General features: G+C 42.1%; 1 protein-coding gene across 6 annotated transcripts in view; it reads right to left on the reverse strand.

The window, feature by feature from the left end:
- Nucleotides 1–13,384, reverse strand: part of LOC122539349 (ETS-related transcription factor Elf-2) — a 190,340-nt gene that overhangs the window by 25,593 nt on the left and 151,363 nt on the right. For 5 of the 6 annotated variants that reach the window (XM_087980054.1, XM_043674094.2, XM_043674093.2 and 2 more), the window contains 2 exons: nt 3,852–4,025; nt 2,352–2,438 (listed from right to left, as the gene is read on the reverse strand). In XM_087980054.1, the coding sequence (XP_087836180.1) occupies nt 2,352–2,438; nt 3,852–4,025 (261 nt within the window). The remainder of the gene's footprint in view (nt 1–2,351; nt 2,439–3,851; nt 4,026–13,384) is intronic. The other variant, XM_043674095.2, reaches the window with a different exon arrangement.

A 13,384-nucleotide genomic window follows, 5' to 3' on the forward strand; every position in this document is an offset into this window, starting at 1 on the left:
GAGAAACTCAGCAGGTCTGTCCACATCTGTGGAGAAAGAAACAGAGTCTGGTATAATTTTTCAGTTTTCTACAAGAGTCATCCCAGATTTGCAACATCAACTCTTTCTCTCCACTGATGCTGCCAGAGCTGTTGAGTTTTTCTAGCATTCTCTGATTGTTTCAGATTTCCCTCCGCAGTATTTTGCTTTTGTCCTATACTGTTGCTTGGTTACACAGCACCGTCATCCTCAGGCACCTACCTTCAAAGTCTTTCTCAGAGTGCAAACTTAAGGAGCAACTATAGCAGGACATTGGCTGTGAAGATCCTTACTCATCTCGTAAAACAGTTACACAGGAGGCCGTTCAGTCCATCACGTCTATACCAGTTCTTACACAATCCCCTGCCTTCTCCCTGTAACCCTGGACATTCCTCTTTATCAAACAACTATCTAATTCTCTTTTGACTCTTGGGCAGTGCAGTCCAGATGTTCGCTTTTTACCCAAAGAGTTATTATTTCCTCACGGTGCTTTTGCTTCTTTTGTCATTTACTCTAAATCTGCGCGCTCTCATTCCTGATACATAGCTTATGTGACTTCCTAGCAGGGACCATGGACGTTGGGGGAGGGGGGACGACTTTGCCCATTTCATGTTTTCACCAATAAATTTTGAAATTTCTATTTTCTATAAATCCACACTCACTTTTTTTAAAAAGCTCGTGGGCAAAGAAATTCCTTCCCTTGCTGTTTAAGTGATGAGTTTGCACCAACTCACCCCAGTCGAAATCAACGGTTTTATAACGTTGAGCATCCTTCACAAATTCTTTTCAGCTTCTCCCTTCCAGGGAATGCCCTCAATCACTGCAGGATTACAGCAATTCCATTCCTGTCTTTTGCCACTGCACTCTGGAGGACTTAGAAGCACCAAGGGACTTGTAAAGAAAGAATAGATTCCACCCCTTTCCTTCCCAGGCTTTAATTCAAATTAATCAAGAGAATATCATTCTCTTCACATGAAGATGACCTCCCCTCTGTGCAAAGTGCAACATGCCCACAACGCCCCCCAATCCTTCATTACTTGCCAATTGCTCTGTGACTCCATTAGTTTTCTCTCCCAAGGCCTAGGTTCTTTGTTGAGGTGGAAGTCTGGGATTTGGGGGAAGGTGCAGTACATTCAGGCAAATAGAGTCATAGAGATGTACAGCACTGAAACAGACCCTTCGGTCCAACCCATCCATGCCGACCAAATATCCCAACCCAATCTAGTCCCACCTGTCAGCACCCGGCCCTTATCCCTCCAAACCCTTCCTATTCATATACCCATCCAAATACCTCTTAAATGTTGCAATTGTACCAGCCTCCACCACATCCTCTGGCAGCTCATTCCAGACACGTACTACCTTCTGCGTGAAAAAGTTGCCCCTTAGGTCTATTTTATATCTTTCCCCTCTCACCCTAAACCTATGCCCTCTAGTTCTGAACTCCCTGACCCCAGGGAAAGGACTTTGTCCATTTATCCTATCCATGCCCCTCATAATTTTGTAAACCTCTATAAGGTCACCCCTCAGCCTCCGACCCTCTAGGGAAAACAGCCCCAGCCTATTCAGCCTCTCCTTATACTCCAACCCTGGCAACATCCTTGTAAATCTTTTCTGAACCCTTTCAATGATCATACTTCAGGTGAGAGTCTAAACGATAAGGGTCAGTGAACCATTTGACCGCAAAAGGAATGCAACGCCGCACTCATGTTCCATTTTATCAGGGGCAGTCAACTGTCCAATCCCAGTGTGTGAGAACTGGAGGCAACTGAGTCCATTCCCCCTGTCGACACAACAGCGCAGACTGGGATGAAGAAACTCAGCCCAGATTGAGAATGGAAGCCAAGCCTTTGCCTGGCTCTGTTTCAGTGGCTAAATGTTCCCACCGAGCACATTAACGCTCTGGAATAGCAACATCTTCAAGCAATTAAAATGCAAAACCATCGAAAAGCTCAAAAAGGGGTTAAGATGGTATGTTTGTCAGCTGAGTTAAAGGAATTCCACAAATTAAAGAGATACCAGGCCGGTTATACAGGTTCACCAGCACCTGTAATCTTCCAATGTGGGTGGTCTGCAGGCCAGCCCGTTGTGTTATACCAATTCCCGTTATCTCAGTAACAAGCTACTAGTGATTAATAGAACAAGGGCGCATTTGTGCAAGTGCTTTGCCTCCAAAAATATGACCTGGATTTAAATGTTTGGTAGTGAACTTTCAACTAGGCTCACCCCCATCAATTTACTGATCTGCTCAAAAGTGCAAAATCCTCCGAATTCCCGCCCTCTCCCTTCCCGTGGTTTTGACAGTATGGGAATTCGCCTTTGACAGCTACACTTACCCTTCCCTTCTCTAGCCTTCTTTTTCACAGACAGTTCCGACGGACTATCTGGCAACCCAGACTGCTGGTTCTTTGGTTTTCGACCAGCTGTAAGACACATTGGAATGTTCATTTACTATAAATTAGTGAAAAGGGCAACTCTGGCCCCAGTTCAATTATATACTTGAACGGCTTCAGAAAAGAAAGGGAGAGTTACAGAAAACAACTTAGCAGAATGTGGCTTTGCTACGGTTGATCGTGAATTCAAAGTGCTACTTTATTCATAAATGAGAAAAAACACCTTTTTTAAAAACCTTAATTTGATGCGGCCTTCAGCCTGACAGTAAATTACTTAAAACTCCAGTGAAATTTCCTCGTAAGCACTTGGCTCAAATTGGGGAAAAAAAACGTTTCCCAACTTCCCAACCCTCAGCCATTTTGGACCCCAACATTTCTCAAGTTCTCAATCCCCGAGTGAAAACAGAAACTGACTTCAACTAAGACACAACTCTGTGGGCATAATCAGTCCTCCATACCTTGCATGGTACCCAAAGGTGACTTGGCGGGGGGAGGGGGGGGGGGGGGAGAGGAATTGTAACAGCATAGTGTCACCTGACATCCATTTGGCTGCAAACTTTCAAGCTCCCCTCTAAATCCCAACTGTGGTATTTCAACCCCTACTCTGACTGACAGATTTACAGGCAGGAGTCTTCATACATTTAGATTAAAATAGATTAGGTTAGGGTAGATTCCCACAGTTCCATGTCAGACAAAACGATACCTTTAACCACAATATAGAGGTTGAATTTTGACCTAAAACCAAGAGCATTGGGCAGGTTAGTCAAAACAGAAAAAAGTAAATAACTGTCAATCACAACACAAAAACAATCACAGCAGTAAAAGGCCCAGGTGGACAGCTAGATCCATCACTAAAGTTGGTAGTGGATCAGTACTCAAAAACTTTTCCTGGTACCACATTATAACTTCAAAAGTAATGATTTGCAAACAAATATTTTGTTCAATTTTTGCATCCAAAATGTCAATGTTGGGGAATGGAACTTTCATGCAAAGTATCAAAAAAATAATTAACCTTTCTACAGATGCCAGACACGCAGAAAAGCAGTAGTGTCTTAACTACACTTTCATTGCAAAATCTCAAATGCATTAATACAAACAGTTTCATTCCCCTGCACCAGCCAACCTCATGTAGTGAAATTACCAATTCAGTGTCAAATGATGCCAGTTAGGGGTAATTTAACATTGTGACCTGCAGCTAGTATAAAGTCAGTTAAAAATTGTTAAAGTTATTTCCATTTGGAACCTTATCAGTAAAGAGGGTTTTGTTTTATTATATCAAATGTACTGAGTTACAAACCATAACCACTTTCAGCTTAAAATGTTTTTAGGGGGAAAAATATGTGTAAATTCTCCCCAACAAACAGCAGATAGCATGCCCTATTCAAGATAAGGTCCAGATACTCTGGACATTTCACTACTTGCAATGCTGAAAATGCCTTGTACCTTTCTTCTTTTTAGTTGGCTCTGGGGACTCTAGTAGTGGTAACGCAGGAGACGTGTCCATTGGCTCAGACTCCTCTGTAGACACTTCCACCACCGTCTCCGTGATCACATCAGGCCTCATGGCGGCATGAACAAATTCTGGAGTCGACACACAGGGTGGCACAAATACCTGGACTACACAAGAAAGTTTAAAAAGATTAAACCTAACATAGTGTATATTTGTCATCCACACCTTACAGATAAATAAAAATAAATGGCCCTGAAGACAGAGCACATTTCATACCCAGTACTCAACTTGTTACACTTTCCGACAAAGGTACTTACATCTTTGATAATCAATGCCTTCCCCTATTGCAACCTAAAGCACTTCCTGAATAACCACAAACTGCCTCAAATCAACAATGAATTGGGTGTACAAGGTGTCACCTTTTAAATTAAGCAAAAGCAACAACATCCCGTTTACATTCATCACAGGTTCCCAGTGGTATCGTTTTATACCAGCTTGTACCTCGAGCACTGATCAATCCATAAAAAGCAAAATTGAAGTTGAATAGTGCCTAACTATGTTACTTAGTACTGAAAGAGCACTCAGAGCAATAAGGAGTATGAGTCGAAATCAAGTAACTTAATCAAATCAAAAGGGGACAACATTAAAAAAAAAACAAGTTGCCTCTCAAAAATATAAACCGAATTGAAAATTGTAATGTCTGAGAGCTGACTTCTTTATTGTTCTTTCTGTGGTCAATCCTATCGATCAGTAAATCTTAACTTTGGAAAACAAGACTGGTTCATATCCACAGCTCAGCATTATACAAATTCATAAAACACTGTTTTAAAAATGTGCAAAAATGTGCAAGGTGACTCGTGGAGCTCAAGATACACTGTTTGTGTTATTTAAAGAGCTGATGAAAGCAAAAACTCGATCTAATGGCGAAGGGCAACTTTTAAAGCACCACACAATATTTAACTTGGTCTAGAAGACAGAAGGACTTGCAGCTTGATCAAGATGATATGCCAAGCAATGTCTGTCTGCCAGATTACTGAAAATACCTGGGAAAATTCTGGACTGAATAAATTACTCAGCTGCTCATTTCATAGAATTCATACATTCATGCAAAACAATGATAGTTTAGATTAAATTACTTAAAACCCAATTAATGAGAGGCTTTAAGGTTCACTCAAGCAATCTAGACAAGTTCTTTATGTACATGCTTGCAATATAAGCATGATACAATGAATTAAGCTCAACAACTAATAAAGTTCTTCAAACTTTCTTTAATCCTCACCAATTTCCCTCATCCAAAGATGTGCAGGTCAGGTGAATTGGCCATGCTAAATTGCTCGTAGTGTTAGGTAAGGGGTAAATGCAGTGGTCTGGGTGGGTTGCGCTTCGGCGGGGCGGTGTGGACTTGTTGGGCTGAAGGGCCTGTTTCCACACTGTAAGTAATCTAATCTAATCTAATCTAATTCCAAATTGCCATTAAAATATCTCCTGATAGAGCTCAAAGAGGAACAGACGTCCCTCAGTCTCCTGACCAACATGCCTTACTTAGCTCAAACAACAAAACAAATGATTAGTCAGTCATTTACTGCAATGATTTCTCTGGGATTCTCCAGTGTCTCAATGCTGACTATTGATTGAACATGAAGTACTTTAGCAAGGCTAGAGGTGCTGAAGTGTGTATTGGATGCAATTCCCTTCTTTCAAAATTGAGGTTTCAATCTTCACAAAATGCAGTTGCAAACTAAAAGCTGGTCCCTGCTAACTGACCTAACCTTAGGCCAAGGTCAACCAGACAGTCATCCTCCGCTGCCTCTCCTCTAGTATCCTGGTTTGGTTTCACTTCTTTATATTATAACCTGTTTAGTGGCTTCTCATTCCTCCCTCTGCGGCCTCACGTGAAAGAGATTTCCTTCTCTGACCTCCTCCTTCCTCACCTACAATCTGCAAGGAAGGAACTTGAGAGTTCAACCCTCACTCATGCAGATACTTCAAATGCAGCCCGATGGAGCAATACCCAGTCAGAAGTTGCTGCTTTCATAGAAGTTGTCAAATCAAAGACCTGCCTGCATCCTTTGGATATCCAGAGATTAGATTAAATTCCCTCCGGTGTGGAAACAGGCCCTTTGGCGCAGCAAGTCCACACCGACCCTCCAAAGAGTAACCCACCCAGACCTGTTTCCCTACATTTACCCCTGACGAACTCACCTAACTCTACTGGCAATTTAGCCTGGCCAATTCACCTAGCCTGCACATCTTTTCAAATGTGGGAGGAAACCAGAGCACCCAGAGGAAACCCACGCAGACACAGGGAGAATGTGCAAACTCCACACAGACAGCCACCCGAGGCTGGAATCAAACCCGGATCCCTGGTGCTGTGAGGTAGCAGTGTTAACCACTGAGCCACCGTGCCACCCGCGATGAGAGAGGAACCTCAATTATCCAGCATGTGATTATCCGAATAGCGGATTATCTGGCAAGATTGCAAGGAAAGTAAGAGGGGAGGTATTTGCAGGAGAAGTGTTCCTTTAAATGAGCGATACATATGCAGAAACAGAATATAGGTCATTCTGCTATAACATAAACTTTGTTCACATGAACTCGCTATAACATGATTGACAAATTGGGGACACTTTCTAAAGCGTTAACTTTTAAAGCATTGTATGGATTATAACAGGATTCTGGCCACATTCGTTTAATGGTGCTGCTATTACGCGATTTTCTTATAATGTGGGATTGCACGAGAATGGAACTACTGCATTGTAGTAGGACTGACTGTCTATCATTCAGACAACTGTACAAAACCTACAATTGTACAGTGACAGATTTATTCTGAGTCAAAAATACCACAGGAGATCTGCTGGTCCCTTGACATTATTCATACATTACATACTGAGCACTAGTAGTTGCAATTTCTCCTATCAACATCCTATAATCATGGAGAACTGTCTAACAAAAATGAAACTACCAGATCCTGGCTACAATTTGGCAGCGATAAGCCAAGGTTATGATCACTTCATAGTAAACTGAATATGCAATTTTAAAGCTACATAAGCATTATACTATAACACATAAAAAACATTATTTTGTTGCCAAGGTTGAACTGTGTGTTAAGCTGACCACTCCCCTTAATTCTGCAGCATAGTATAGGTACACAATCCTTTATCCAAAATCCTGAAATCCAAAAAAGCTCAGAAATCCAAAGTTCTTTTTGTGAGGTTTTGTTCTCCATAACAAGGTTGTTTGATGTGCTAACAGTTAACCCAACTCCACACCCACTCAACCCATGTCACTCATATGTGACGTGGGGGCGTGGCCCAACACTGGCAGGCATCAATTCTGTCTCAGGGCTCCTAGTACTCTCAGGTGCATCGGCTGTTCGGTAAGATGTTTTTTATTTCACCGTGAAACTGTCACTTATTCTGAAATCCGAAAAATTCTGAATTCCGAAAACCAGATGGACGCAAGGGTTTCGGATAAAGGACTGTGTAGCTGTAGTTGTGTATGGTCAGGAATCTAATGCTTGCTTGGTGAAAGGGTTTTGAAAACATTAGCAAGTATTATCACAGAAACACTCAGTACTCCAATACTGCAGGTGCAAATCAGGAAATTTGCCCAACAGATGACATCTGATTTTTGTTTTATACACTTCTAAATATGTCAGAAACCTCAAGCATCATGCAAGCTTCCAACAAAGCTTTTTTTTTGTTACGTTCCTCCCTATCAATGAGATTCGTGAATATACATAATGTTAGCAATTTTTGAGAAGATCTGTAGCTTAGGTTAATGATAAGTATGTAAGGTTGCTCGCTGAGCTGGAAGGCTTGTTTTCAGACGTTTCGTCACCATACTAGGTAGCATCATCAGTGAGAGTCTCCAGCGAACTGATGGTGGTATGTCCCACCTCTCTATTTATAGGTCATGGTTTCACAGGTGGGTGATGTCATTACTGGTTCTTTTTTTCAAGAGAGGGTAGATATGATCTAAATTGATGGAGTTCTGGTTAGAATGTCGTGACTCTAAGAATTCTCGTGTGTCTTTGTTTCGCCTGTCCTAGGACGTGCGTTGTGCCAGTCAAAGTGTGGTCATGTTTTGTCTGTATGTATAGAAACTAGTGATAATGGGTCGTGTCTTTTGGTGAACAGGTGGTGTTCATAAATACATAATGTTTTCAAACATATTTTCCAACGCGAATGAGAATTTGCTCCCAGTCATAGAGACACACTTTGTCTAAAGTTGTCTCTTTTTAAAAAATATCTTTTATTCACATCTTCTACACAGCCAAGCCTACATGGTAAACACAGATTTTTACAATCTGCTTTTGATGTGACATAAATAGTTTTAAGCAACCTAATCATTGTTCAGAAAACAGATGATTGGAAAAACCGCACTGTAGCCTGGAAGAGCTGTTTGATATCAGGCTCTTAACTAATTATAGAGGAACTTTGATGATCCGAACGACACAAGTGGGGAGTATTTTGTGGGGATAATCGAATGTTGGATAACACAGTTTAGCCAAGCATCGGGACCGTGCAATCTTGCCAGATAATCTGAAATTCGGGTAATCGAGTTTCCTCTGCAGCATTTGCCGTATTCTGGGCTGCATTTGTTGTCATTCCAACTACAGGGGGCGCCCTCAGCCCATCTAGTTGTACTGCGTATCACATGATCTGTCACTAAAGGCTTCACATCTGAAGGTTATTTTAAAAAGGGGGCGACACAGTTGCTCAGTGCTGCTTCACAGCACAGGGACTTAGGTTCAATTCCAGCCTTAAGCAACTGTCTTTGCAAATTTTGTATGTTCTCCCCACGTTTTATTTTGGAGTTTCTCTCCAGCTAAACAAGTGCACCTTTTGATTCTACTGAACAAGTGTGATCTATATGGAGTTCAGTGAGGTGTTCGACAAGGTTCCCCATGGGAGACTGGTTAGCAAGGTTAGATCTCACGGAATACAGGGAGAACTAGCCATTTGGATACAGAACTGGCTCAAAGGTAGAAGACAGAGGGCGGTGGTAGAGGATTATTTATCAGACTGTGACCAGTGGAGTGCCACAAGGATCGGTGCTGGGTCCATTACTTTTCATCATTTATATAAATGACGCGAGCATAAGAGGTACAGTTAGTAAGTTTGCAGATGACACCAAAATTGGAGGTGTAGTGGACAGCAAAGAGGGTTACCTCAGATTACAACAGGATCTGGACCAGATGGGCCAATGGGCTGAGAAGTTGCAGATGGAGTTTAATTCAGATAAGTGCGAGGTGCTGCATTTTGAGAAATCAAATCTTAGCAGGACTTATCTACTTAATGGTAAGGTACTAGGGAATGTTACCGAACAAAAGAGACCTTGGAGTGCAGGTTCATAGCTCCTTGAAAGTGGCATCGCAGGTAGATAGGATAGTGAAGGAGGAGCTTGGTATGCTTTCCTTTATCGGTCAGTGTATTGAGTACAGGAGTTGGGAGGTCATGTTGCGGCTGTACAGGACATTGGTTAGGCCACTGTTGGAATACTGACAGATACTGGGCTGATTGGCCAATACCTTTCCCAATTCCCCTCCTATATAGAACCAAGGCATGGCATTACCAGTTTTCCAATTCACTGGAAATCTCCCAGAAAACTGGAATATTTTGAATGCACAAGCACACGACAGAGAGCAAGAGAACAAAAATGCGAGAGAAAGCGAGAACAGCTGATAGCAAGAGAACGTGAGTGGGAGTGAGCATGAGAACGAGAGCACGTGAACGTGAGAACGTGTGCGGGAGTGAGCGTAAGAACGAGAGCGCATGAGCGGGAGTGAGCGTGAGAACGTGTGTGCATGAGCGGGAGTGAGCATGAGAACGAGAGCACGTGAGCGGGTGTGAGCATGGGAATGAGTGTGCATGAGCACGAGTGAGTGTGAGAACGAGAGCGGTGAGCGAGCGTGAGATTGTGTGCATGTGAGCCGGAGTGAGTGTGAGAATGAGAGTGCGTGAGTGTGAGAATGAGAGTGCGTGAGCGTGAGAACGAGAGTGCGTGAGCGTGAGAACGAGAGTGCGTGAGCGTGAGAACGAGAGTGCGTGAGCGTGAGAACGAGAGTGCGTGAGGAGTGAGCATGAGAATGAGAGCGCGTGAGCGTAAGAACGAGAGCGCATGAGCGGGAGTGAGCGTGAGAACGTGTGTGCATGAGCGGGAGTGAGCATGAGAACGAAAGCGCGTGAGCGTGAAAACGTGTGCGGGAGTGAGCGTGAGAACGAAAGCGCGGGAGTGAGCGTGAGTGAGCGTGAGAATGTGTGCGTGTGAGTGAGCGTGAGAACAAGAGCGTGTGAGCGTGAGAAAGTGTGCGCATGAGTGAGAAGAAAAGTGAGAGTGAGAACGCAAGTGAGCAAATGACAGCGAAAGTGCAATGGGGGAACACAAGAGAGGGAGTATAAGATCACAATTCCTTCATGTTTCAATACACAGAATATACCCATTGGGAAATTTTATTCCCTACAGTGTGGAAACAGGCCCTTAGGCCCAACAAGTCCACACCAATCCTCCAAAGAGTAACCCACCCAGACCCATTCCCCTACATTCACCCCTGACTAATGCACCTAACACTATGGACAATTTAGCATGGCCAATTCACCTAACCTGCACATCTTTGGACTGTGGGAGGAAACCCATGCAGACACAGGGAGAATGTGCAAACTCCACACAGACAGTTGCCCGAGGTAGGAAGTGAACCCGGGCCCAGGCGCCGTGAGGCAGCAGTGCTAACTACTGAGTCCTAAGTAATGACTACAATAATGACCAAGATTCCTACTGATTCAGTTGGCAATGTCAGAATCTCCTTCAGCCTTGTATATGAACAGGAATAATATAGGTAATTTCCCCTGACTAACACAAACAACTTTACAGTATATCTGATCAGCCTTTTCATTGGATTGAAAAGTCAATAAACTCGTCATGATGCTGGTTTGAAACAGTTACGTTTGCTGTGTTAAAATGTCTACACTTGGCCACCAGGTGTCCCTGCCACAGGATCTGCCTCTATAAACTGAGCAGCTGTAAGCTGACATCCAAATAAAGTGTCAGAACTCAACCAGCCTTTAAAAGACAGAGGCCGCAGCCAGAACTCCAACTCGGCTGCACAGATTAAGGTAGGCATTTTTTAAAAGACACAACCAATTTTTTTTTCCCCCTTTATTTCTGACAAAAAGAATGAATCTTGCTGAATCCGGCCTTAAGTTTTAACACAACTGCATCCCAGTCACAACTCTGCACATCTGGGTTCCAGGCCCAGACACAGTCTTCCTGGGCCAATCCTGACACCATTTTGCAAACATTTTTGAACAATGAAGTTCTTATTTTAACAAAATGTAAATTCTGAATTTCTATCTTTATTTCCAAACACTTCTTGCTGGAAAAAACTTTAACCACTTCAAGGCATCAATCTCCTCATACTGACTTGCAGCCTCTCTCCACCTTAAGAACATCTTTCTCGCCCAGCTGTTTTCATCTTTCTCACTCGATCATTAAATCTGCCTCCCACCTCGACCCTACTGTACCTCCCCATCCTGTAAAATGGCCCTCCCTTAGCATTCATAAAGTAATGCCCAATGCCTTTTAACCAATGCTCCTGCCAAGCTGCCTGGGCACAGGGCTGCCTGAAGGATTCCACACAGGCAACTGTGTTAATATAGTGCCTTGGTTAAGCTTTAACTGGAGTATTGTATTGCTATCGTTGCCTTTTTATCTGGACATTTTGATATTAAAAAGGCACAGAAAATAAAGATTTACAAGGATGATCACAGATTAGGTTATAACCGACACCCATTCTATGATAACTACTGCACATAGACAACGAGAGAGGCCGGACACAATAAAACATTCAAAAGAACATTGTCTTTAACCCCACTGCAACTGAGAACTGCACTTGGCCTCAATGCTCCCAACTTTGGATGCAACAGGAGATAAACTAATTAATTGACACATCAGAACATCAACTCTCAGTAACCCCGACTGCTCTAGTTTCTAGCTTATCACATGCAAAATAAATGCTGTATTATCTTATTAAAATCAGAAAAGCATGTTTGCAGACACAGATTCATACAGCTTTTAAAATCATCAAAATGCTGTTTGTAAGAAAACCTCTGAAGCAGGCTCTCGTTTTTCAAAACTTGAAGGAAAGCAAGAAATGCTACAGGGTAAAAGAAAAGCATTTGAACAATACAATTGCTAGTATTGACACGTGCTGAAAGATTAGACATACAGTATATGATTAAACTGTAAAGTGCATGGTAAACTCATATCTAAGCAGAGAATAGGTCAAACAATATAACAGACAGCAAGGTGTCCAAAAAGCAGCAAACAGAAGATAGCAAAAGCTAGTTACTTAGACTAACAGAACGGAGGAGATATTAAAATCAAAAAATGCTCAAGAGACTCAGCAGGTCTGGCAGCATCTGTAGCACAGTTAACAGTTCGAAATCCAACCTGACTCTCCTTCAGAATAACCAACAGGAGGGGATTGGAACTGGTGCTGATTTTGCCTTGGGAAACAAAGAAAACATTTGCGGTGACATCAAATTGAAGTATAAATTAACACTGAAAACACTGTGGCAACATACAAGCAAACTTGTAGAAACTTGAAGAATAATGTTAAAGGAAAATGAATTTCCATGTAGCCAAGTATAATGTGGCACATTTTGGTAGAAAGAATAAGGAAAATTAACCCTTTAAATGAGGAGGCGAAGCAAATTAATCTTGAGATATTGGTCCGCAAACATTAAAAATAGTAACACATTAACAATGGCACAAAAAACACAAAGACCCAGAGTTTATTTCTACAGAATCGGAAAAGAAGCTGTGATAATGTACAGCCCTGGTTAGGTTACAACTGGAGTACTATATAGTTTTTTTGATGCCTTATTATCTGGACATATTGGTATTAAAAAGGCACAGAAAACAAAGGTTTACAAGTATGATAATAGGTCTGGTTATAACTGTCACTAAGGACTGCAAAGACACAAATTCTTCTCTCTGGAAAAAGAGAAAGGATTGACCCAATAGAAATCTTTAAAACTATGAAAAGACCTGATAGTGCAGGGAGAGAAAATATTTGGCTCTTCTGAGAGAATGAGAAGGGGATTGGGACTATTACTCAGGGTCACAATTGTAACAGTCACTATTAAGTCCTATAAAGAATTCAGGAGGAAGTTCTGTATACAGAGAATTGTTAAAATGTGGAACTTGGGTATTGATGGTAAGAGATATATTAGTTAAAGCCTTTCATCTTGCACTCACTGGGATGATGCGCAAGAAACACGACGACAAAGGAAAAATAATGAGTGCAGGATGTAAAGCTTCAAGAAAATGTATCTTTTTTCAGCAATACTCAAGTTCTGTACTACCGAATAACAGTGTAGAACTTGTTACCAAATGAAGTGGTTGAGGTAAAAGTTTTTAAAAGGGAAACTAGATTATTGCATGAGGGAGAAAGGAATAGGAAAATTGGATTCACTGAATTAGGAGGGAGGAGACTTGGGATAGATGGCTTCCGTGATGCAAT

This window comes from Chiloscyllium plagiosum, unplaced genomic scaffold (genome assembly GCF_037043375.1).
Source record: "Chiloscyllium plagiosum isolate Xiang-an unplaced genomic scaffold, Cpla_swu_hap1 HiC_scaffold_36, whole genome shotgun sequence".
Taxonomy (NCBI): domain Eukaryota; kingdom Metazoa; phylum Chordata; class Chondrichthyes; order Orectolobiformes; family Hemiscylliidae; genus Chiloscyllium; species Chiloscyllium plagiosum.